This window comes from Somniosus microcephalus, chromosome 3, assembly GCF_052327205.1.
Source record: "Somniosus microcephalus isolate GS21.2 chromosome 3, FLI_Smic_1.0, whole genome shotgun sequence".
Classification (NCBI taxonomy): domain Eukaryota; kingdom Metazoa; phylum Chordata; class Chondrichthyes; order Squaliformes; family Somniosidae; genus Somniosus; species Somniosus microcephalus.
The window spans coordinates 80,626,780-80,651,235 of record NC_140989.1 but is presented as its reverse complement, the minus strand read 5'-3'; the positions used below and the strand labels follow the sequence as shown (position 1 = coordinate 80,651,235).

At 42.2% G+C, this 24,456-nt stretch overlaps 1 protein-coding gene across 1 annotated transcript; it reads right to left on the bottom strand.

Moving 5' to 3' along the window:
• Positions 1 to 1,625: 1,625 nt before the first annotated feature.
• On the bottom strand, positions 1,626 to 24,114 carry rd3 (retinal degeneration 3, GUCY2D regulator). Its single transcript, XM_085981279.1, has 3 exons — positions 23,391 to 24,114; positions 18,582 to 18,899; positions 1,626 to 3,557 (listed from the first exon to the last, which is right to left on the bottom strand). Exons 2-3 carry the CDS (start codon positions 18,875 to 18,877, stop codon positions 3,260 to 3,262), a joined length of 594 nt encoding a protein of 197 aa, XP_085837405.1. The 5' UTR covers positions 18,878 to 18,899; positions 23,391 to 24,114; the 3' UTR covers positions 1,626 to 3,259.
• Positions 24,115 to 24,456: the final 342 nt, after the last annotated feature.

Sequence of the window (24,456 nt, the reverse complement as noted above, 5' to 3'; positions counted from 1 at the left end):
TTGTGACTGGAAGCCTGTGTCCAGTGGGGTACCTCAGGGATCGGTGCTGGGTCCCTTGCTGTTTGTGATCTACATTAATGATTTGGATGAGAATGTAAAGGGTATGATCAGTAAGTTCGCAGATGACACGAAAATTGGTGGGGTGGTAAATTGCGAGGAGGAAAGCCTCAGGCTACAGGACAATATTAACGGGTTGGTCAGATGGGCGGAAAAGTGGCAAATGGAATTTAACCCGGAAAAGTGCGAGGTGATGCATTTTGGACGGACAAATAAGGCAAGGGAATACACAATGAGTGGTAGGACCCTAGGAAGTACAGAGGGTCAGAGGGACCTTGGTGTACATGTACATAGATCCCTGAAGGCAGCGGAACAGGTAGATAAGGTGGTTAAAAAGGCTTATGGGATACTTGCCTTCATTTGCAGAGGCATAGAATATAAGAGCAGGGAGGTTATGATGGAGCTGTACAAAACGCTGGTGAGGCCACAGCTGGAGTACTGTGTGCAGTTCTGGTCGCCTCACTATAGGAAGGATGTGATTGCTTTGGAGAGGGTGCAGAGAAGATTCACCAGGATGTTACCTGGGATGGAGTGCCTCAGCTATGAAGAGAGACTGGACAGGCTGGGGTTGTTTTCCTTGGAGCAAAGAAGGCTGAGGGGGGACCTGATTGAGGTGTACAAAATGATGAGGGGCATAGATAGGGTAGATAAAGAGGAACTTTTCCCCTTAGTAGGGGGGTCAATAACAAGGGGGCACAGATTCAGGGTAAGGGGCAGGAGATTTAGGGGGGATTTGAGGAGGAACTTTTTCACCCAGAGGGTGGTTGGAAGCTGGAACTCAATGCCTGAAAGGGTGGTAGAGGCAGGAACCCTCACAGCATTCAAGAAGCATTTGGATGAGCACTTGAAATGCCATTGCATACAAGGCTATGGACCAAATGCTGGAAAATGGGATTAGACTGGACAGGGGTGGATGGGCGGCGCAGACACGATGGGCCGAAGGGCCTCTTTCTGTGCTGTAAAACTCTGACTCTATTATATGGGTGGCACAGAGATACAGTATGTTGACATCCCAACACCATATCATAAATGGCAGGATGTAGGTTCATATCTACAGTTCCTTGGCTGCCTTGTTAGGCACTGAGTAGAGGTCAGATTTCTACCAAAGGGAAGGGAAAACATTTTGAGGGACAGCTACATTGGGCTACTCCTGCATCTAGTTGTCCATTTGTAGAATGGCTTTAACAGGGGCATGGGAGCTGATTGCATGGCTAACCTGTTGGGCGGAAGTGATGTATGGCACAGGGAAATGCCATAATATGAGAAAATCTTTAACAACAAACACTGATAAAAAAAACGTATTTAGCGGAGTTTAAATCCTGTCTTATCCCCATTTTGGTCTCAACTGCCTCATCAGACCAGGAGAGAAAGATGGGTTATGTCATGAACTTACCCATTCTTAATGTAAAGGTCACTCTGACTCAAGAAGTACACTTCTTTAGGGCAAGAATAGTCCCATTTGTTTTTCATCTCCTGAAGTGGAGTGCAACACTTACTTAAAATCTCCCTTCTACTGCCTTGGCTTAGAACTACCAAACCCAGTAAAAGTAAAGTTGAAATGCCAAAAGAGCTGAGAAATGTTTTTAATTTAAAAAAAAATCAAACTACAGAAATGTAGGCTTTTTTTCCCATTACGTCTTATTTAGGGAATTGAGGGGATAGTTAAGAATTTTATTGTGTTTTTAGAAACGTTACACATGTGTATATATATTTTTATATATATATATATATATTTCAAAATTATTGCATACAGTACACTTATAAATATCACACTCACTTTCTCTAACAATATTCCCCATCACACTTTGTTGATAACACTGCTACTGTTATAAAACAGCATATCCTCCAACTCGCTGTGAGCAATGTCACAAGAGATCTGCTATAGTTCTATATTATATATAGTAAACTCACAAAACAAAGCGATTGGCAGCTTGTATCATGTTTATCCCTGCACCTACAATCCCTCGTAGATTCTTTACTTTCTTGCTGTATGTGATCCTTTGTGATCTGTTGTACCACTTCCTCATCAATGCCATTCAACAACTGGCCACAAGATGCTTGAGTGTGGTCAAGGGTGGCTTTCCTGCATCATTTTTCTCCTTCCCTTTGGGGGGAGTCTGGCACGCACTTGGTACCTGACCCCCTACAGAGATTGGGAGGAATTGAAGACATGAACCCACATCCATTCATATTGGAATGGCAGCATGCCGCACTATTGTGCCAGTCATTTTATATATATATGTATACATTTTTCTGATAAAACCTCTTCTGTATGTCAAACTGTCATCCACACCATGACCATTCAGTCTGCCATCTGTTGAACCAGTATACATTTTCTATTCCTAACCCCTCTCCTGTACCAAAATATATATTATACTGTTTGAAGCGTTTCTGATGATTATATTTCAAGAAAATATTTGGCAAGTGAAGAGTTAATTTAGATTATTTTTTATAAGTTCTACTCACTAAGTAGTGAGCAACATGAAAAGACATGCTAATGCTAGCAGAAATGCTGACTTTACTGCTTCTCTTTCAATTCCTTATGATTATTTGGAGGGAGGCCGGAGGTATCTTCTACGTAGAGGTCACAGCGTTGCTGACTCTTGAATATTATTGCAGCATAATATCTGACTGCAGTGAAAATAAAACTGATTCCTAACTCTGCACATCACTTAATGGCGTGCATTGTGTGAGGAATTACAAAACACATTTGAAAAGTATCTATAATAATGATCACATTGCATTATTGACTATGCAGTTTAGAGATTCATCTGTGAAAAAGACTTGTAAGAACACTTAAAGCGCTAATGGATTTTTGTATAGACCTCAAAACAAATCTCCCATAATAAACCAATACCATATTCTAATAAATCATAATTATCGACAGTTGGGTGCAGTGGAAGTGCACTTGGTATTCAATAGTAAAGAAAATTGGTCGCAGTGTAAAACGGGCTGTCAATCTGCTATCGTCTGTTTTGCTGAAAACCAATTTCACCCACACTGTGTCAAGAATAGGCCACTCAAATTCTCATCTGTGAGTTCACAAGTGCAAATGTTGATGGCATTCTTGGGCAGGCCATGCACATTCACAACAGTCACATCCTGAAAGGTAAAGATCAATCTAAAATTCAGTGATTAAATATGACATCTAATCACTTCTATACAATCACTTCTATTAGAAAATTATGAATTGTGCATTCCATCAGAACTCTTTAGCAGTTGTGAACTCTGGCAGGCTCCATACTCGTCTGGCTGACACAAAGCATTGCTCCACATCCTCTGAGACTGTCTTGATATTACTGCTGAAGGGATAGATCCTTACTCGTGATTTAAATATCATCATGGACAGACTCATTGTCCGTTTCTTATTCCATTGCCTGGTCAGCTTCCTTGTGTCTTGATCTTCCTTCATTCTCTCTATAGCATCCTGAAGAACAGATCGGAATAACTGCGACACTTCCTGCACCTCTGGCTCATATTCAACAACCACCTGTCGAAACCTGCATATCAAATGGAAATCTTAATTAAAATGTATAAATCTGTCATTTAATTTAGGGCAACTTAAGTGATCCTACACTTTCAGCAGGAACCATGTTCAGCGGGAGTGCAGATCGGAGAGTCAGCACTCCTGTGTTCGCCTGCAGTTCCCCACTGGGAGTGCTGAATTTACCTTTATTTAAACATGTTAAACCAAGGCCACACTACTTAATGGATTATAATCAGCCTTGGCACCCTGCGTTAGAAAGGGGAAAATTAGCCACGGTTCTCACTCCCGATCACTATTAAGTGATTCTTGTGAAAGTGAACTTGTATGGACAATGGGTGAAGATGAGAGAGAGCTCGGCTGTGATGCCCTCTCCTCTGGAGGTGATGCTCCTTGCAGCCAAATAGCTTGCCAGCATTCACCATCTAGGTTCACAGAAGAAGAATAGTCACTTGGCAAGGTACTAGAGGGTGACCAGCACCTGTGGAGCCATAGCTCAATACAGAGCTAAGACCCTTCATGGGGAGAGGGGAGAACATTATTGAGAAAAAGAAAAGGAAAACTGAATTGCTTTGTGAGGTAACTACAGCTAGTGGTATTTCAAACTAAATATCAAAAAAGTAAAAAGCAATTTTGTGCTCTGTTCCCTTACCTGGGTGGGCAATGGAATTGGAGGAAGAAGCTCAGATGTTACAGAGTGAGTTGAAAAAAAGAAATATGTGGCCAAATCAATGATCATTTAAGGCAGACAAGTGCTAAGTACTGCACATAAGATGGAAAAGGAAAAATATGCAACAAATGTACTCCATGAATGTTGGTGAAATATCTCAAGATAAAGTGGAAACAAAACTAGGAGTCTTCGTAGACTTGACACTAAACATGTCCAACCAATGCAAAGCACAATCAACAAAGCCAGTAGAGTGTTGAATTACATAACCAAAACAATTACATATAGACAGAGGAAGTCATGAGCAAACTGTGCAATGCTCTGTTCAGACCACACCTGGTCTCCAGCTGCAGCTACTCGAAATCCGCGTTTTGGATCTGGAGCTGCGGCTGGAGTCACTGTGGAGCATCTGTGAGGCTGAGATCTATGTGGATAGCACGTTTAACGAGGTGGTCACACCGCAGGTAAAGAGTGCACAAGCAGAAAGGGAATGGGTGACCACCAGACAGAATAAAAGAACTAGGAAGGTAGTGCAGGAGACCCCTGGGTCCATCTCCCTCTCCAACAGATTTTCCATTTTAGATACTGCTGTGGGAGATGGTTTATCAGGGGAATGCAGCAAGAGCCAAGTCCAGGGCACTGCGAGTGGCTCAGCTGCATAGGAGGGGAGGAAAAAAGAGTGGGAGAGCAATAGTGATAGGGGATTCTATCGTAAGGGGAACAGATAGATGTTTCTGTGGCCGCAGACGTGACTACAGGATGGTATGTTGCCTCCCTGGTGCCAGGGTCAAGGATGTCACTGAGCGGCTGCAGGACATTCTGAATGGGGAGGGTGAACAGCCAGAGGTTGTGGTCCATATCGGTACCAACGACATAGGTAGAAAGAGGGATGAGGTCCTGCAAGCAGAATATAGAGAGTTAGGAAATAAATTAAAAAGCAGGACCTCAAAGATAGTACTCTCAGGATTACACCCAGAACCACGTGCTAGCGAGAGTAGAAATAGGAGAATAGACCAGATGAATGCATGGCTGGAGAGATGGTGTAGGAGGGAGGGATTTAAATTCCTGAGGCATTGGGACCGATTTTGGGGAAGGTGGGACGTGTACAAGATGGACGGATTACACCTTGGCAGAACTGGGACCAATATCCTCGCAGGGGGGTTTGCTAGTGCTGTTGGGAAGGATTTAAATTAGTTTGTCAGGGGGCTGGGAACCTAAGTGTTGGCCCAGAATGGAGAGAAACAAAACTGGAAGTGCAAGTTAGAAAAGTAGTCAGCAAAACTAGTAGGGAGCAGAAACAAAGGCCAACAGTAAAGAGGGTCAAAGTGCAGAAAAATATTAAACAGGCAAAGCTAAAGGCACTTTATCTAAATGCACGTAGCATTCGCAACAATGTGGATGAATTAATGCCACTAATAGAAGTATGGGTATGATGAAATTGCCATTACAGAGACATCATTGCAGGGTATCCAAAGCTGGGAACTGAATGTTCCAGGGTACTCAACATTTAGGAAGGGCAGACAAAAAGGAAAAGGAGGTGGTGTAGCGCTGTTAATAAGGGATGAGATCGGTACGGTAGAGATAAAAGATCTTGGCTCGTCAGATCGTGATGTAGAACTGGAATCAGTTTGGGTGGAGCTAAGAACCAGCAAAGGGCGGAAAACATTGGTGGGAGTTGTGTATAGGCTACTGTTATAACCGGGTGGTTAAGGTCCAATATAAGGGATATAAGTGAGACTTCAGGAACTCAAAACTTTGCTTTTAATTTACACAGAACCAGGAGAGAACAGAGCTCTCACAACTATAGGCATGCACATCCATTCAACTGCACGAGCAATCTAAGATGGAGGATCCTATGATGTCATTCTACCCATAATGCAATTTTACCTTAAGACTAGTAATTATAATCCCCTTAGCATTTGTCTCCCTCTGGTGGACAACTTAAGCATTACATCTGAGATTACTATATCCCCCCCCCTCTTAAGTTACAACAATTCTTAACATTCTTAAAAAGTCCATAAGGAAACTCCTTTAACGATAGTCCATCCTGAACAATCTAGCAGGTTGTGATCAATCGCTCTGGCAGCTTGTGAGACCTTGTTGAACGTCTTACAGTCAAGTCCCTGCTTGGTTGTGGTAGAGCCACCTGCTGCTCCTGAGCAGTACTCAGAGTATCTGACTCTGCTACGATGGTTTCCTCTTGATTAAGGGGTCCAGGTATAACTGTCTCTGTTCATGGTGGTGGGACCACCAATGCATTTGGATAACTGGGGACCAACCTGTCCTCCAACATTTCCTCTGGAACCTCCAGTTCGATCTCCCGTTGTCTGGTCAGTATCTGATCCACATGTCTGCGTACTACCTGATCAGTTCCCAACAACAAAACTCTGTCCTTTGGAGCTGCACGGATAGGTGTACCTGGTAGTGGAAGATGGCTCAAGGCATCTGCGTTCCCATGGTACTTGCCCGCTTTGTAAACGATGACATACTCATATGCCCTCAACGTCACTGCCCATCTCTGGATTCGGGGTGACACCATCTGTGGCACTGCTTTCATCTCATTAAAAAGAGATAGAAGAGGTTTATGATCGGTGCATATGGTGAATTTCCTGCCATATATGTACTTATGAAACCTCTGTAACCCAAACATTACTGCTAATCCCTCTTTATCCAACTGGGAATAGTTTTTTTCCGCTGGGGTCAGAGTTCGAGACATAAACCCTATCGGTCTTTCTGTTCCATCTTCCATACAGTGTGAAAGAACTGCCCCCACCCCGTAAGGTGAAGCGTCACAAGAGAGAATAATGTCTTTCTCTGCATTGTAGTGAACCAGCACATCCGAGGACAGAATCAGTTTCTTGGATTGTTCAAATGAAACCCTCTGTTCCTCTTCCCACTGCCACTGTGTCTCCTTGCGCAGTAGTTTGTGAAGAGGTGCTAACACTGTTGACAAGTTTGGCAAAAACCTGTTATAATAGTTTAGCAGTCCCAGGTAAGCTCTTAACTCAGTCACATTTGTAGGATCTGGTGCCTCCTGCAGTGCTTTTACCTTCTCCTTGATTGGATGGAGCCCGGTGACGTCCACTCTGTGTCCCAGGAACACGGCCTCATTCCCCATGAAAGTACACTTACTCCTCTTGAGCCGTAACCCAGCCTTATCCAATCTTTGAGGTACCTCTCAGAGTGCTCAGATGCTCCTGGTCGGTTCTTCCCGTCACTAGAGTATCATCCAGATAGATGGAAACTTGTGGAATCCCTTGCAGTACACCCTCGATAATTCTCTGGAAGATAGCTGGACTAGGTGAGACACCAAATGGCAAGCGGTTATAGGTAAGCAAACCCTTGTGTGTGTTTATGGTTACATACTTCTTGGATTCCTCATCTAGCGTAATCTGCAAGTATGCATGACTCATATCCAGCTTCGTGAATTTCTTCCCTCCAGCCAGGTTTGCAAAAAGATCCTCCGTTTTAGGAATAGGATACTGTTCTAGTTTAGATACCCTATTTACAGTCAATTTATAATCTCCACAGATTCTTACCGAATTGTCCGGTTTTAAAACAGGTACAATTGGAGCTGCCCATTCTGAACATTTCACGGGTTCCAGAATGTTCTCCCGCAACAGACGATCAAGCTCAGCCTCTACCTTCGGTTTCATGGCATAAGGCACAGGTCGTTGTTTAAAAAATCTTGGCAGTGCCTCCTTGTCGACATAAATCTTAGCTGGGGGGCCATTAAATGTTCCAAGTTCTTCCTTGAATACATTCTCATGTTCAATCAAAACTTCTTGCAACGACAACTGTTGGCCGCTCTCCATTTGATTTATTGCTCCCCAATCCAATTTAAGTTCTTTTATCCAGCCCCGACCTAACAAATTTGGTCCAGAACCCGATACTACAACTACAGGTAGCTGTTCCACGGTGTCCCTGTGTTTCAGTTACAATAGCTGTACCCAATGTTGCCACTCGTTCACCAGTATATGTTTTAAACTTCATAGAGCAAGACTTTAACTCTGGAACTTTTGCACGGTTCCACAATTTTGAATACTCTTCCCTGTTCATTATGGTTACGCCACATCCAGTATCCACCTCAAAGTTGACCTTAGTGTCATTTACTATCAGTTGCAAAGTGATAGGATCCACTTTTGGAATGTCCTCTACCATACTATGCATTATGAACACGTCGTCTTCTTTCTCAGCTTCTCCACTGATGTGATGTGCTCCCTGTTTTTTCACTTCTTTTACCAGGTTTTGCTTTTCTCCCCCTTTCGGTTTGTATACCTCCAGGGTAGCTTTTGCTCTACATGCACGTTTGATATGTCCTTTTTCCCCACACTTGTGGCACTTTTCCTCCAGAAACCTGCATTCCCTTGCCAAGTGATCTCCATTGCATCTATAACATGCCTTTAAATGCGCACGTTGTGGTGTACGACTCATATTTAACTTGTGCACCAAAAACTGACTTCCAACTTGCTTTGTAGCAGACCAGTCTGAACCTTGTATTTCTTGTACATCACGGTTAGCTGTCTCTATTAATTGAGCAAGTTCCAACGCTTTTTCATACATAAGCCCAGTCTCGGACAATAATCTCCTCTGCATTCGAGCATCCATTATTCTGCAAACCAGCCTATCTCTCAGCATGTCTTTCAAGCTGTTCCCGTAATTGCAATCATGTGCCAGTTTTCTCAACACCGCTACATAATCAAACACAGTTTCTCCCAGTATCCTGTTCCGTGAATTAAATTTGAAACGTTGTACAACCTCACTCAGTCTGGGATTGAAATGTCCCTTTAGCAAGTCCACTAATTCAGTAAATGATTTATCTCCAGGCTTTGCAGGACTGCATAAGTTTCTCAATAAACTATATATCACACTTCCCATCGAAGTTAGCAAAATAGCTCTCCGTTTTTCAACATCGACAATATAATTTGCTTCAAAGAAATGCTCTAATAACTCACAGTATTCGATCCAAGTTTGATTTTGAACATCAAAAGCAGAAATCTCTCCTACTCGAGTAGCCATGATTCAGATGCAGTGTTCTTGTATATTCCCTTCTTCAAATTGAAACTGTTAATCCTCGTCGCCAAAATGTTATAACCGGGTGGTTAAGGTCCAAATAAGGGATATAAGTGAGACTTCAGGAACTCAAAACTTTGCTTTTAATTTACACAGAACCAGGAGAGAACAGAGCTCTCACAACTACAGGCATGCACATCCATTCAACTGCACGAGCAATCTAAGCTGGAGGATCCTATGATGTCATTCTACCCATAATGCAATTTTACCTTAAGACTGGTAATTATAATCCCCTTAGCATTTGTCTCCCTCTGGTGGACAACTTAAGCATTACATCCGAGATTACTATAGCTAGCAAACAGTAGTGGTAATTTAGGGCACAGTATCAATCAAGAAATTAGAAGTGCATGTAACAAGGGCAATACGGTAATCATGGGGGAACTTTAATCTACATATTGACTGGGCAAATCAAATTACCACTAATGGTGTGGAGGACGAATTCTTTGAATGTATGCGAGATGGTTTCCTGGATCAGTATGTGGAGGAACCAACCAGGGAACAGGCTATTCTGGATCTGGTACTGTGTAATGAGAAAGGGCTAATCAATAATCTTGTAGTAAAGGGGCCTTTAGGGACAAGTGACCATAATATGATTGAATTTTACATTAAGTTTAAGAGTGATGTAGTCCAATCTGAAACTGAGGTCTTCAACCTAAACAGAGGAATCTACAAGGGTATGAGGGACAAGTTGGCCATGTAGATTGGGAGACTACACTAAAAGGTATGAAGGTGGACATACAATGGCTAACATTCAAGGAAATAATGCATAATTTGCAACAAACATACATTCCTCTAAGGCATGAAAACCCAAAAGGAAAAGTGATCCAACCATGGCTAACAAAAGAAATTAAAGCTAGTATTAAGTCAAAGGAGGAAGCTTATAAAGTTGCCAGAAAAAGCGGTCAGCCTGAGGATTGGGATCTTTTAGAAATCAGCAAAGGGGGACCAAGAAACTGATAAAGAAAGGGAAAATGGAATATAAGCACAAACCAGCGAAAAATATAAAAACGGATTGTAAAAGCTTCCATAGGTATGTGAAAAGGAAAAGACTGGCGAAGGTAAATGTAGGTCCTTTACAGTCAGAGACAGGAGAATTTATAATGGGGAATGAGGAAATGGTAGAGAAATTAAATAAATACTTTGTTTCTGTCTTCACGGAGCAAGACACAAAAAAACTCCCAGAAATACGAGAAAACCAAGGGTGTGGCGAGAATGAGGAACTTAAAGAAATTATTATTAGTAAAAAGTACTAGCAAAATTAATGGGACTAAAAATCGATAAATCCCAAGGACTGGATGACCGACATCCTAGGGTTTTGAAAGAGGTGGCCATTGGGATAGTGGACGCATTGGTTGTCATCTTCCAAAATTCTATAGATTCTGGAACGGTTCCTGCAGATTGGAGGATAGCAAATGTAACCCCGTTATTTAAGAAAGGAGGGAGAGAGAAAACGGGGAACTACAGACCTGTTAGCCTCACATCAGTAGTTGTGAAAATACTGAAATCTATTATAAAGGATGCAATAACTGGGCACTTAGAAACTAATAGTAAGATTGGGCAGAGTCAACATGGATTTATGAAAGGGAAATCCTGTTTGACAAACCTATTGTAGTTTTTTTGAGGATGTAACTAGTGGAGTAGACAAAGGGGAACCAATAGTTGTGGTGTATTTGGATTTTCAGAAGGCCTTCGATATGGTCCCACACAAGAGGTTGGTGAACAAAATTAGGGCACATGGAATTGGGGGTAATATACTAGCATGGATTGAGAGTTGGTTAACAGACAGAAAACAAAAAGTAGAGATAAACGGGTCTTTTTCAGGATGGCAGGCTGTGACTAGTGTGGTACCGCAAAGATCAGTACTTAGGCCCCAACTATTCACAATCTATATCAATGATTTGGATGAGGGGACTAAATGTAACATTTCCAAATTTGCTGATGATACAAAGCTAGGTGGCAATGTCAGTTGTGAAGAGGATGTGAAGAGGCTTCAAGGGGATCTCGACAGACTCAGTGAGTGTGCAAGAACATGGCAGATGGAATATAATGTGGATAAATGTGAAGTTATCCACTTTGGTAGAAAAAACAGAAAGGCAGAGTATTTCCTAAATGGTGAAAGATTGGTGAATGCAGATGCTCAAAGGGACCTGGGTGTCCTTGTACATGAGTCACTGAAAGTGAATGTGCAGGTGCAGCAAGCCATTAGGAAGGCAAATGGTATGCCGGCCTTCATTACAAGAGGATTTGAGTACAGGAATAAAGAAGTCTTACTCCAATTATATAGGGCCTTGGTGAGACCACACCTGGAGTACTGTGTACAATTTTGGTCTCCTTACCTAAGGAAGAATCTACTTGCCATAGAGGGAGTGCAACGAAGGTTCATGAGATTGATTCCTGGGATGGCGGGACTGTCATATGAAAATGGATTGAGTAAACTAGACCTGTATTCTCTTGAATTCAGAAGAATGAGAGGGGATCTCACTGAAGCATACAAAATTATTACAGGGCTTGATAGGGTGGATGCTGGGAAAATGTTTCCCTTGGCTGGGGAGTCTAGAACCAGGGGCCACAGCCTCAGGATAAAGGGTAGGCCATTCAGGACTGAGATGAGAAGAAATTTCTTCACACAGAGGGTGGTGAATCTTTGGAATTCTCTACCCCAGAGGGCTGTGGAGGCTCAGTCATTGGGTATATTCAAAACAGAAGTTGATAGATTTCTGACTAGTAAAGGCATCAAGGGATATGGCGATAGGGCCGGTGAATGGAGTTGAGGCAGAAGGTCAGGCATGATCTCATTGAATGGCAGCGCAGGCTCGAAGGGCCGAATGGCCTACTCCTGCTCCTATTTCTTATGTTCTTATGTCACCTGCTGCAGCCTTGAAGGAGCCTGTTGCATAAAAGCTAAGCACAACGGTGACCTTGACAGCCACAGGCAGTGCTGTCCATGCCCTGGTTTGAGGCTCAAGTTGTGGCTGCATCAGATGACATAGGTTAGTGACAGCCTCCTAAGGCGCCTAAAACATTGCTCGCCTGAGAAGTTGATGTGGGCGAAGAGCTCCTTGAACACCAGCTGTGAGTATGGCTTCCTACACAGTGCACTCCTCTTCCCTCTTCTCCCAGCTGATCCTGCTCTATCCTGTCTTATTTACTGCTCCCCTTCGTCCTCCAGGCCCGAAAGCAGCCCTACCACACCACCCATGACTGCAGTAAAACTCTTTTATAAAGGCTCCCAAAATCTTCCTGTCAGCAGTCAGAATTAAGTTTCCACAGTCAGAAAACAGGCCAAAAAACACCCAGAAGTTAACGAGCAGTCTCAAATGACAAACCAGCAACTAACCTGTATATAGTGGATGAGCCCTTGAAATAGCGCTGCTGAATGTCCCTTCCTGCCTGTTAGTGCTACGAGTTGCTGGGTGAGTTTAACACATGGCGAGTCAGGCACTGGGGCAGCCCAATATCACAAAAGGGTCCTACAACAAATGCAGGACCCTTAGTTAAACATTTTAATCAGCGTTTAACATACTTCTGCCGTGCACCCCCATGATGGCTGTGGAGCAGTCCAATCTAATATGATGGTCAGCGCACTTCAGGCACGTAATGAGTATACACACCCCTCCCGCCATATTGGATGCTTACGCGCCTGTTTTGCACCTGAAAAATGGGCGTGGTGCTATCAAATTTCTAGGCTACTGTGCTTATATGGTTTAATGCTCCTGTCCTTATAAAACAGTGTATCCTCTGTGAGTAGCACCATGAAAGTTCTGGCAGTAGTTTAAAAAAATATACACTTAATTATAAATGCTTTGGTAAAACAATTGCTTCTAGTTCCAAAGATAGAGCCGTGGAAGAGAAGTGTCTATATTTATAGCCAGAACAAGTAATCTATTGTCATTGCTGTAGCTCCTATGGCAACATACATTCCATTTCACCCTGCCGAATACAAAATGAAGCATGGTTGAATGTGTATTAAGATGAGACAGAATTGTTCCAAAACTATCAATCTTTTGTCTTCTTTTGAAAGTGCGATTCAATAGTTCTGATAATGTAGAGTCATCTGGTAAGCCCTTTGCACCAAATACGTAGTAAATTCAAGCTTTTACATTTGTTACTTTTTGTGTTAGTCATTCGAATGTTTTGGTTTTTCAGAGAGGGCGATTCAGCTCAGGATAAGGAATGTGTTTTGTCAGCAATATGGAAAGCTGTGGTGCATGATTGTATCACAATACTCAGTGCTATATATTCTGATAATTCTACCTGTCCTGAGGAGTAGTTTGGCATACCAGTCACTGAGGGATTTATAACATACCTCGATTTACTGTTAGAATTCTTAAGAATTATTAAGAATTACATGGTTTTTAAAATAATATTTTTTAAGTTTGTTTATGATATTTCAACTTCGATCTTAATCCTATGTGTATGTCCCAATCTTTATTTCGCTCTCTATAAAATTTATAAAGTAAATTAGAAGCTGTGCATTTTACTTCCTGGTTTTCTGTCTGTGAGAATTCTTCAATGTGATTGGCTGCTTAGCCAGCTTGATGACATCACTGTTGCTGGACGATGGAGATTCGCTTGATTCGGCATCAGACTCAAACAAAAGTCGGGAGAGCTGAAAATCATGCCACAGATATCGTTAGATGTTTGTGGGCAGCTTTCGTCAAGATAAGCAGTGAGGACCGTCACTTCACCACTAACTGCAAATTCCTGGCCATTACTTTTTAAAATCTGGCTTGGCGCTCCTGTAGGAAACTTTGCTGAGACTTTGCAGGGATGGAGGTTACCTAACACTAAGAGTGACACAAAAATGTTACAGGAAGTGTGTGATGACACCTACTATACACACATTTTTAAAAATATATATATATATATATATTACTAGTGGATTTCCCTTGGAATTGCTCATATTGGCCCAGAAATTTGGGTCTCCACAGGTGAGTACGCACGGGGTACTCACCCATAGGCCCGATGGAAGTGCCGGTTTCCTGCATGCACTGCGCATGCGCGGGAAACCAGCACTTCCGTTCCCCTGAATGAAGGGGTTCAGAGGTCGAATGCGTGCGTGGGGGAGGCTGCGCGTGCGCATCAAACTTAGTTTTTTTTTACAGGTTTCTCCGGGAACGTAAGCCTGCAGAATTTAGAAATGTAAAAAGCAGGCGTAAGGCCTGCTTTTTACAAGGTAAGTGATGAATTAATTAAAATTAAAACATTTTTTCCACAGGTTTATTATTTTTAAATACTTTAAAGCAAGGTAAGTTTATTTTTAGCCCCGTTAGAATATAAAAAAAAAAATTTCAAAAATTTAAATTATTGTTTAAAATAGTTATTTCATGTAATTTATAGTTTATTTAAAAAATGTGATTTAAAAAAAAATTTATTTGAAGGTTTAGTGCTATTTTGGGGCCATAGTATTTATAAGTCTTGACAGCACTTCCTGTCAGGCTTATGAATGGAGCAATCCCTGCTCCGATTGGCTGCCCATGGCCCACGTGATCCCAGGGGACACATCGAACTAACTGCGCCCCTGGGATACGCAAGCACTGCGCGCTGGCAGCTGGACCAGGCCCCGGATCGGAATTCCATGGGGCCCTACTGCTCAACAGCCAGGTCGGGGGCTTGCATCCGCGGGAAGCCCCTGACCCGAATTTCTGGGCCATTAAGTTGGAGGGTAGGGTGCAGAAGAAGTGGAGGTGACAGTTGATTGTTGAAGGAAGTATTTGACACTTTGGTGAAGAAGGGAAGGAAATAAAGTGGGTGAACTGTCTTTTTTTTAATATGTAGGTCTGCCGTTGTATGGCTAACAGTAAGTCACAACTTATACTCAGTCATCTTCATGTTGCTTGTTCTCTCTCTTTTCTCTTCTGGTTCTTTCTGTGCCTCTGTTCTTTTCTGCTTGTCGCGGTGTCTTCTTTTTTCTCTCTCTTGATTTGTCTTCTGGTTCTTTTTCTGCTCTGTTCTTCTCTCTCTTGTTGATGGGAGGTGTAAATGCCGGTTGGTGGCAGTAACTGGGGGAAGGATGTGGCCAGGGTTGTAGGTCGGTGTCAGGTAACAGATGGGAGAGGAATCCAGCTGGGGTGTAGGCTGGCTTTGGTGTGATGGGTCACAGAGCCATAGGACAGCAGACAAAAGCAAGGCAAAGAGGTAGTCCTCCAGTCTGACACTAAGCTCGGAAAACAGAAGTGTGTGTTTTAAATTGATTATTGTGTTGTAAATTGGCTCTAATGTTATAAGCACTTTAAGAAACAAACTGCTGGTTGCCAATATCTTCTCCTCCACCCATTACCTCTACTCTTTCCCCATCCCCTCCCATCTCTGCTTCCCCATTCTCTTACCCTCCTTCCTCAGAATCCATTCTGTAAAGATATAGACATGTTTTTACATTGTTTTTTTTAAGACAGAACAGCTAACATTGCAATTATGGTTAAACCACATGAGTAAATCAAAATTCGTTTAACTTGTGTGCTGGCAGATCTCATACTTTGATCACAATGATACCCCAGAACAAAAGCTATCGTTTGGGAAGAGCAAACATAGAAAGCAAAGGTTGCTAAGGATGAACCTTAGACAATGTAGCAGGATATTAACCAGGGCATGAGGCCTCTATCATTGTATGTTCAATGACCTAAGGGTAATAAAACTGGCAACAAAGTTAATCTTAGCAAGAATTAGACAATGAATGTTTGTTTTTTTTATATAAAAAGAGATATGAAGCAAACTTCAGTAGGAACTTCAAGACAAGGTACCGTGAACAGCTTTGGATAAGCATTGCTCATGATTCCCGGGAAGTTCTTACACCTAAGTTTCTAGGCGTAGGACTGCGTGCAGTGCTCTGGGTGTATTCTTAAGATGAATGTTTTGAAACAATAATAAATGAAGTTAATTGTCAGACATATTACTGTCTCTATCTTTTCAAATCTGTTCTTAAAAAGGATAAAGGAATTATCCTAACAGATTCCCTCAACCCCTTCTCAGCCCCCATTCCCTTCTATCCCCCAGCTCCAGACCCCATCCGCTTCCCACCACCTCTTCATCAAACTGATGCCAAAGTAATTTCCCATCACCAAGCAGGGAAACCCATAAGCACTATAAGCAGACTATAGCATTATAAGTGTTTTAAGAAACAAATTGCCAATTCAAAGTTTAGTGCTGTGAAACCGGTGAAGAAAGAACTTGACAGGAGGTTGCGAATAGCGGGTTTGCGATAGCAATCGACAGAGCAGGAAGATAGAATCAACAGCTGGATACAGGGATAGTAGCCCAAGGGCGGGCAGTATCGCCAAAAAGATAAATGGATAACCAGAGGTCGAAGGCACAATCAGGGAGGCGGAGATGGGGAAGACAGCCTGAGGCCCCGTGGTGGCAAGGACAAGCAGCCCCTGGGGTGAAGGAGGGGAAGAAGTGAAGAGGCCCATGGAGATGTGTATATAGTACATAATAGATACTCTGGGGAACACATTGGCAGAGTTCTTGGTGGATGGGTTCCAGCACTTACACTGGATCAAAGGCCAGTGGATCTACAGGACCTAAATGACTGAACGTTTTGTGGAAAAATGATAATTAGTGAAGTTGAAATAAAACATTGACTAGTCTTTTATTTCAACTCTAAAAGAATGGGGAAATGAGAAAACAGAACAATAATGAGGAAACAGCACTAAAAGAGATGAGATGACAAGGTATGTCCCCATACAATGGTATGTGACTGAATTTATCATCTCACAGTAAGACGTGGGCCCCAATTTTAACTCTGGGCAGGTTTTGGGTCGATGGATAGCAAGATGAGTTGGAAACTCACCTGCTGTTCCAAAAATGAAGCCCAGACGGTTTTAACACCCAGGCCACGTTTAAATTCTGCTGGCTGACTTCTTTCCCAGAACAGGAGGTCAGTGGGAAGCGACACAAAATTGTGCAGCCCGAAGGCCACCCGCTGACACAAGTTGGTGACGGGATTGGATTCCGGAGCCATCTCAGAGTGGTCTCGCATTCCAGAAGTGGCAGGTAGGGGGGGGCGGAGTCCAGGGAAGCAGAGGCCTCAGCTTTCCTTGTGGGGCCTGGATGAGCACTGCTGCTCCTTCTAGCCCCAGAAAGAAGAGAAAAAAACTTAGGTTTGTTGGCCTCTTCTTCCCGGCAAGTCCTGACTGCCTTTCATCTGGCGAGAAAGCTGCAGTGGCTTCCCCGCTCAGGCCAGAGTTAAAATTGCAGTCTGATCCTAATGATGTCATCAAGACCCAATATGCATATATAAAGGACCCTATTGGCTATGACAGGTGTCATTGCCACCTGGTCTGTTTTAGTCCATCAAGTTACATTGTAGTTGTTCAAACTCCAAGCACATACAGGAGTAGCTGCTGCCTCTTTATACCAATGCTGCATACTGCTAAAAGTTACTGGAGATAACAGCTTTTCACCTGAGCTGTTATGGTTTATTATGACTGGTTGGCACTATACTCACAGCTTGTAAGTGCAAGCTTAGGGGCTAGCAAAGCACACCGCCACAGGCGTCCTTGAAACTTAGGAGAGGGAATCCGTAAGGTCTCCTTACCTAAGGAAGGATATACTTGCCATAGAGGGAGTGCAACGAAGGTTCATGAGATTGATTCCTGGGATGGCGGGACTGTCGTATGAGAAGAGATTGAGTAAACTAGGCCTGTATTCTCTTGAATTCAGAAGAATGAGAGGGGATCTCATTGAAGCATACAAAATTATTACAGGGCTTGATAGGGACAGCCTCAGGATAAAGGGTAGGCCATTCAGGGCTGAGATGAGAAGAAATTTCTCACACAGAGGGTGGTGAATCTTTGGAATTCTCTACCCTAGAGTGCTGTGAAGGCTCAGTCATTGGGTATATTCAAGACAGAAGTCGATAGATTTCTGACTAGTAAGGGCATCAAGGGATATGACGATAGGGCCGGTGAATGGAGTTGAGGCAGAAGATCAGCCATGATCTCATTGAATGGCGGAGCAGGCTCGAAGGGCCAAATGGCCTACTCCTGCTCCTATTTCTTATGTTCTTATAAGATATCACAATAAAAATAATTGCAGCAAAATACTGAACAGAAAGGTATTGGAGCTTAAAGCCACAAAACATTACACGTGCACCATGCTTCCTATAAGTCAATAAGCATCAAATGCAGTTACATGTACAGAAATATTGAGTGACAGTATACTCTTTCCAGGGAGCTCGTGATCCTAGTGCTACCCCTTTAAGATCCCTTAATCAGTTTAGCTTGTGCAAATTTGAGGTTGACAGTTAGAAAAATCCAGCCCATTTGCATACAAATTAATATCAGATTGCAGCAACATTACCTAAGTACCACTGGTCCACAGTAAGAAGGGTGGATTTTGGAACATGCTTCCTCAAGTTCTAGCCTCTCCCCTGGGGGCACTTCATAGCTGTGTTTGGGATGACTGATCAGCCAGTTGTAGTCCACGCCTGTTTTTATCCTCCTGTACTCATCCTCTCGCTCCCTCTGCATCTTCTCAGCTTGTTTCATCTGCCAGCTGAGTTCCATCATGAGGGTCTCGATTACCATATCAGTGGGGTTCCTCTGGGAGTACCTGTGATAAGGCTCACTCCATTTAAACCAGGAAGCTATTGACATTGTTCTCTGGTGATGTTGTTGTCTGAAAGTACATTAAGGAAGATTTAGTGATCTAAACAATTCTCTCTTAAAGACATACTAGAATTCTTTACCTTTTCCAGCTCAGCCACTGAGGACAACTGCGATAAACAAACGTTCAGTGACTGTTCTTGATGGAATTTGAACTGCTAGTTGAAGTACTGGAAGAACTACTCTTTTATCTGAATGCACAGCCTCTCTTAAGCCTTCTTAACTTTATTACGTTCTTTGATGAAGTAACGGAGAGGGTTGATGAGGGTAGTGCGGTTGATGTTATGTATATGGATTTTCCAAAGGCATTTGATAAAGTACCACATAATAGACTTATTAGCAAAATTGAAGCCCATGGGATTAAAGGGTCAGTGGCTGCATGGAGACAAAACTGGCTAAGGGACAAAAACAGAGAATAGTGGTGAACGGTTGTTTTTCATACTGGAGGGAAGTATACTGTGGTGTCCCCACGTGTCGATATTGGGATCACTGCTCTTTTGATATATATTAGTGGCCTGGACTTAGGTATACAGGGCATAATTTCAAAGTTTGCAGATGACACAAAACTCAGAAATGTAGTAAACAGTGAGGAGGATAATAACAGACTTCAGGAGGACGTAGACAGACTGGTGAAATGGGCAGACACATGGTCGATGAAATTAAGCACAGAGAAATGTGAAGTGATTCATTTTGGTAGGAAGGATGAGGCGAGGCAATATAAACTAAATGGTACAATTTTAAAGGGGGTGCAGGAAAAGAGAGACCTGGGGTTATATGTAGACAAGTCTTTGAAGGTGGCAGGACAAGTTGAGAAGGCTGTTAAAAAGGCATATGGGATCCTTGACTTTATAAATAGAGGCATTATAAAACACTGGTTAGGCCCCAGCTGGAGTATTGTGGGCAATTCTGGGCACCACACATTAGGAAGGATGTCAAGGCCTTAGAGGGGGTGCAGAGGAGATTTACTAGATTGGTACCAGGGATAAAAGACTTCAGTTACATGAAGAGACCAGAGAAGCTGGGGTTGTTCTACTTGGAGCAGAGAGGGTTAAGGGGAGATTTGATAGAGGAGTTCAAAATCATGACGGGTTTACAGAGTAAATAAGGAGAAACTGTTTCCAGTGGCAGAAGGGTCAGGAACCAGAGGACACAGAGTTAAGGTAATTGGTAAAAGATCCAGAGGCGACTCAAGGACAAAAAAAATGATGCAGTGAGCTGTTATGATCTGGGATGCATTGCCTGAAAGGGTGGTGGAAGCAGGTTCACTAATAACTTTCAAAAGGGAATTGGATAAATACTTGAAGTGAAAAAATTGCAGAGCTGTGGGGAGTGGGACCAATTGGCTAGCTCTTTCAAAGACTCCGCACAAGGACAATGGGCTGAATGGATTCCTGTTTTGCATCATTCTATAATTATATGAATCTATAAGCCAAGCAAATGCAGTTTTAAAAGATTGCTTGAAGAGCTTGACAATTCTTCTAGCTACAGGGGTTTTAGCTATAAATGAGATCAGAAATCTTTACTTTTGTGTTTGAAGTGTAAATATGGTACTCTTATTTATTTTAGATATCCATGTGAATGCAGAAGGGTAAAATCTAATTGAGTAAAAAAACATGCATGACATACAGAATAAGCAGTTTTTCTCTGATATTATTTAAATCTCACTGTAGATCTCAAATCATTCATTTCAGAACAATTAAATTCTATTGACTAATATTAATAGAATCTGATTAATGGATTTACTGTATTTCAAAGGCATCTCATCAGAAACTCGTGAAGACATAAAAGATACCAACTAGTTGGCTATTTGCCTCCAGATTAATTCGTTTGGTCAATTGTATGATTTTGTTAATCTCATATTTATAAAATATGTATGCATAATTATATAAGAAGGACATACCCATTGATATGGTCAAAACAGAGAATTGGGAGAAACATAGAGAGAGTTTATCCTCAAATAAAAGGTAAGCTAAATAAATAACATCACAATTTATATGAAGATTAATTTTTAAAATTAATTTCGTTTTTGCTCTTCCACTTTTCACCTCTCCATTTCCTGAAGTCAGTGACTCATGCAGCAGGATGGTATCAGCAGTCCGTTAATGCCTTTTCCAAATGTTCATTCTTCCTGTGTAAATCTAGACAGTGAATATCACTGGACTCAACGACTGTTCGGCCATGACAGACAAAACCCTGTTAGCAAACATCCACACAAACATACTCCCTAACTAGAGATTAAGCAGTGGAAGAGGTTGGCCACGGTGTTGACCACCAAGTCTGTCCCACTGGGGAATTAGCTGCCCAAAGTACAGCATCATCTGCTGCTACTTCCTCACCAACTGAAGCATGGCACCTAATTGTCAAAGCACCAGCACAGAGAGACCCACTTGGGGAAAAATAGCTAGTACATCGGAAGCGCTATCAGTGGGCAAAGCACTGAACACTAGTGAGAACAAAGACCAGGATGTGAAGAGAGGGCGCGTGTCATTCCTCCACAGAAGATGGAGAAATTACCAACCTTGGCTGAGGAGCCTAGGGACCTCGCCTTCAAAAGAACATTTTCAGTTTTTATTTCAGATTTCCAGCATCCACAGTATTTTGCTTTTGTTTTAATGATTAGGGAACATTCATCACATGTGGAGATGGTGTGCATGCATATTATTGAGAACATGGACAAATGGATGGAGTCCACAACTCACATCTGCAACACATTGCAGAACATTTCCCATGACTTGAGCAACACCCTGGAGGCTATGACAGCCCAGGGAATTTCTGCAGCATCAAAGAACAGTTTCTAAGAACACTGGTGGCTTCTGATATTGCAAAAACCACTGCTTCAATCGATGGCTTTAGGGTTAGCCTGAATGCCACACGTTCACAGTGCTTTCAGCTCCCTTGGCCCGAAGCTCTGGAATTCCCTCCCTAAAGCTTTCCGCCTCTCTACCTCTCTCTCCTCCTTTAAGATGCTCCTTAAAATCTACCAGCAAAACCTAAACCTTTGGTCATCTGCCCTGATATCTCCTTCTGTGGCTCGGTGTCAAAAATATTTATTGATAACGCTCTTGTTAAGCACCTTGGGGCATTTTACTACGTTAAAGGTGCTATATAAATGCAAGTTGTTGTTGTCTCCAAGACCTGATGGGGACTATTTGTTCTGTACTGACACTGACCAGTAGCATGACTAAGCCTGTGCCAAGTGCCAGTGGGCTGCCAGTGGGTGCAGATATCAATGTTTCTCTAGTGAGTGGCACTGAGCCTTCTTCCTTTAGGCCCCCTCCAATGTCTCCACATGAGGGACCTACAGACATGGGCCTGGAACCCCTTGCCACTGCAAGAGAAGGGCTGTTGGAAGCGGATTCATCTGGCGGGACCATCCCCGTCACCCACCTCTCAACATCATCTCACTGAGGGAGCACCTCTAGGGGTAGTAGATCAGGAGCACAAACAAGTAAGGTAGCTGGCACAAAGGGTAGACTTGATGTCAAGAAGCAGTTGTTGATAGGGTGATTGAGTTTTTTGGAGAATATCTTGTGTGAAGTGAACATGGGTTGAGCATATAGATTTCTGAGTTAATTTCTGTGGATGCTTTCAGCTTTTGGGAGTTGGGATGATGGCGAGGAAGCGAAGGTTTCTCTGGTATGCAGGAACTTGGCAGAAATCTTCGACAATGACTGTCTTTTTGAGGATGTGAGGAGAACAAGCAGGTGTGAAGGGGTTTTATAAATTGTAGTTGCTTTTTCAAGACAAGATCGCCTGGCTAAACTTAGGTTGCAAATTGCAATGACATCTGGTCGGTAATCATTTCTTGAAATCTTATTTTCCGTTAATCTCAAGACAAATAAAATTATTTGTCAGGAGCTTGTGTGTTTAAGTTAGTGACTATCCCATGTTCTTAAGTGTAACGTCCCAACACAATTTTTTCAAGACTTTTTAAAATTATGCCCAATGACCTTTCCAGCAGCTTGGTTCTTGCGAGTGGATACCTATTGTAAAAATACTGCTTCGTGCGTTGAGTTTTGAGTAGTGTGTGCATTAGGCAGTTTTATATCCTATAGTACTAACAGTTATTCAAGATTTAATAAATTAAAGTAAAATATACCTCTGTCTATTTCAATTAATAAATGATTGAAATTAAAATAGCCTGTTCTCATAATGTTCGACAATGCTATATCAGCTAATTAGCTTTTACTCACGGCTATGAATAAATGTGTGTACATGCACAGCTGTTATTAGACAGGAAAATAGATAATACCATGATGGATAATGGATATTGCTTTATAATAATCGCTATTTAATATGGGTTCTTTTACTTTTTTATCTCTCTCCCTCCGGTAATAATACCAACAGATAAACCTCAATTTCGAAGGGAACTAAACGCAACAAAAGTAATAGCAGTTTACAAGATCATTGATCGCCTGTTCCTCTGTTAGGGAAATATTTCTGCTAATAGAGCTGTTGAATCCACAAACATTAATATTACAGATAGTAAAAGTGCATCACTTACTCTCGTTAAGAGTCGAGTCTCCTTATTTAGAACAGATGGCGTCCTTCACATCTGAAAAGTGTGCTAAAAAGCCAGTGAAGTAAGACACCCAATCTGATCCCGTGCAGTCACTTTATTTTTGGATGGCCGGTTGAGTCTTGATGGTCAGTGTGATCGTGGTGGGAGGATCAGGTCGGGAAGAACACGCTAAGCAGGGCTCTTGCTCAGGACCTGTTGCCTCCGTTTTACCATCACGAAGATGATTCACTGCTGAAGTCCTCACTCTCCTATTATGATTTGCAGTTGCTATAGAGACTGTCTAAGCCGATTTCCACAATAAGCTTTGCCTATAGCGAACCACGTTGAGCGCAACCTTGGGCAGAAAGGGGGTGGCTGAGGTCGCAGTCACAGTGCGGTGAGGTAGGCAACAATTCAAGGATTAATGCACATTCACACAAACAGGCAATCAATCATGTTTAGCTCGTTTCATCAGCACGAATTCATTAAGCAGATGTCATCGATTGCTCCCCAGACCAAAACGTGAAGAGTTAATGTTTTCTCGAATCGAGTTGATGATGGAATTGGATTCTTGTTTCAATTTATTGAGTTTCCTTCTGTGTTTAACTGGATTACTGTAAATTGTTACGTAAAGCATCAAAAACAGTAGGTTGCTGAAGTCAGAGAGCTTGGAATAATCCTCTTTAACAATTACCAGAGGCTTTCCATAATCTTATCTGTTCTAGTATTTGACAATTTCGTTTTCTACAATTAATTTCCTTTTCCCCCACCCTTTCGTTTCCTATTTAAATTCTTTTTATTTGCCTTTCTTTAGTTTTCTTTGGGGTTTTTTCTTACTGGGACAAAGTGGAGATACTTTTCTGCCTTATATCCAAAGCACTTCCAAATGCTGTATGTTAAATCGAAGATTGATTTATATGTATTATACATATTGAGTGTAGTAGACCAGGGCAAACATTGGGAGAAAAGTATTTGCTACACCACAAACGCTGGAAATCTAAAATAAACACAGAAAATGTCCATTCTGCTGTCCACCTCCTTGGTACTGCTATCTCCTGGTTCTGCTCAT

Excerpts from the sequence above, each read along its gene's own strand:
- rd3 (XM_085981279.1), bottom strand. The coding sequence starts at position 18,877 with ATGTCAATAGCTTCCTGGTTTAAATGGAGTGAGCCTTATCACAGGTAC. Across the intron at positions 3,558-18,581 it reads TGTGGACCAGTGGTACTTAG|GTTTCGACAGGTGGTTGTTG; the intron begins GTAATGTTGCTG and ends TTTGATATGCAG.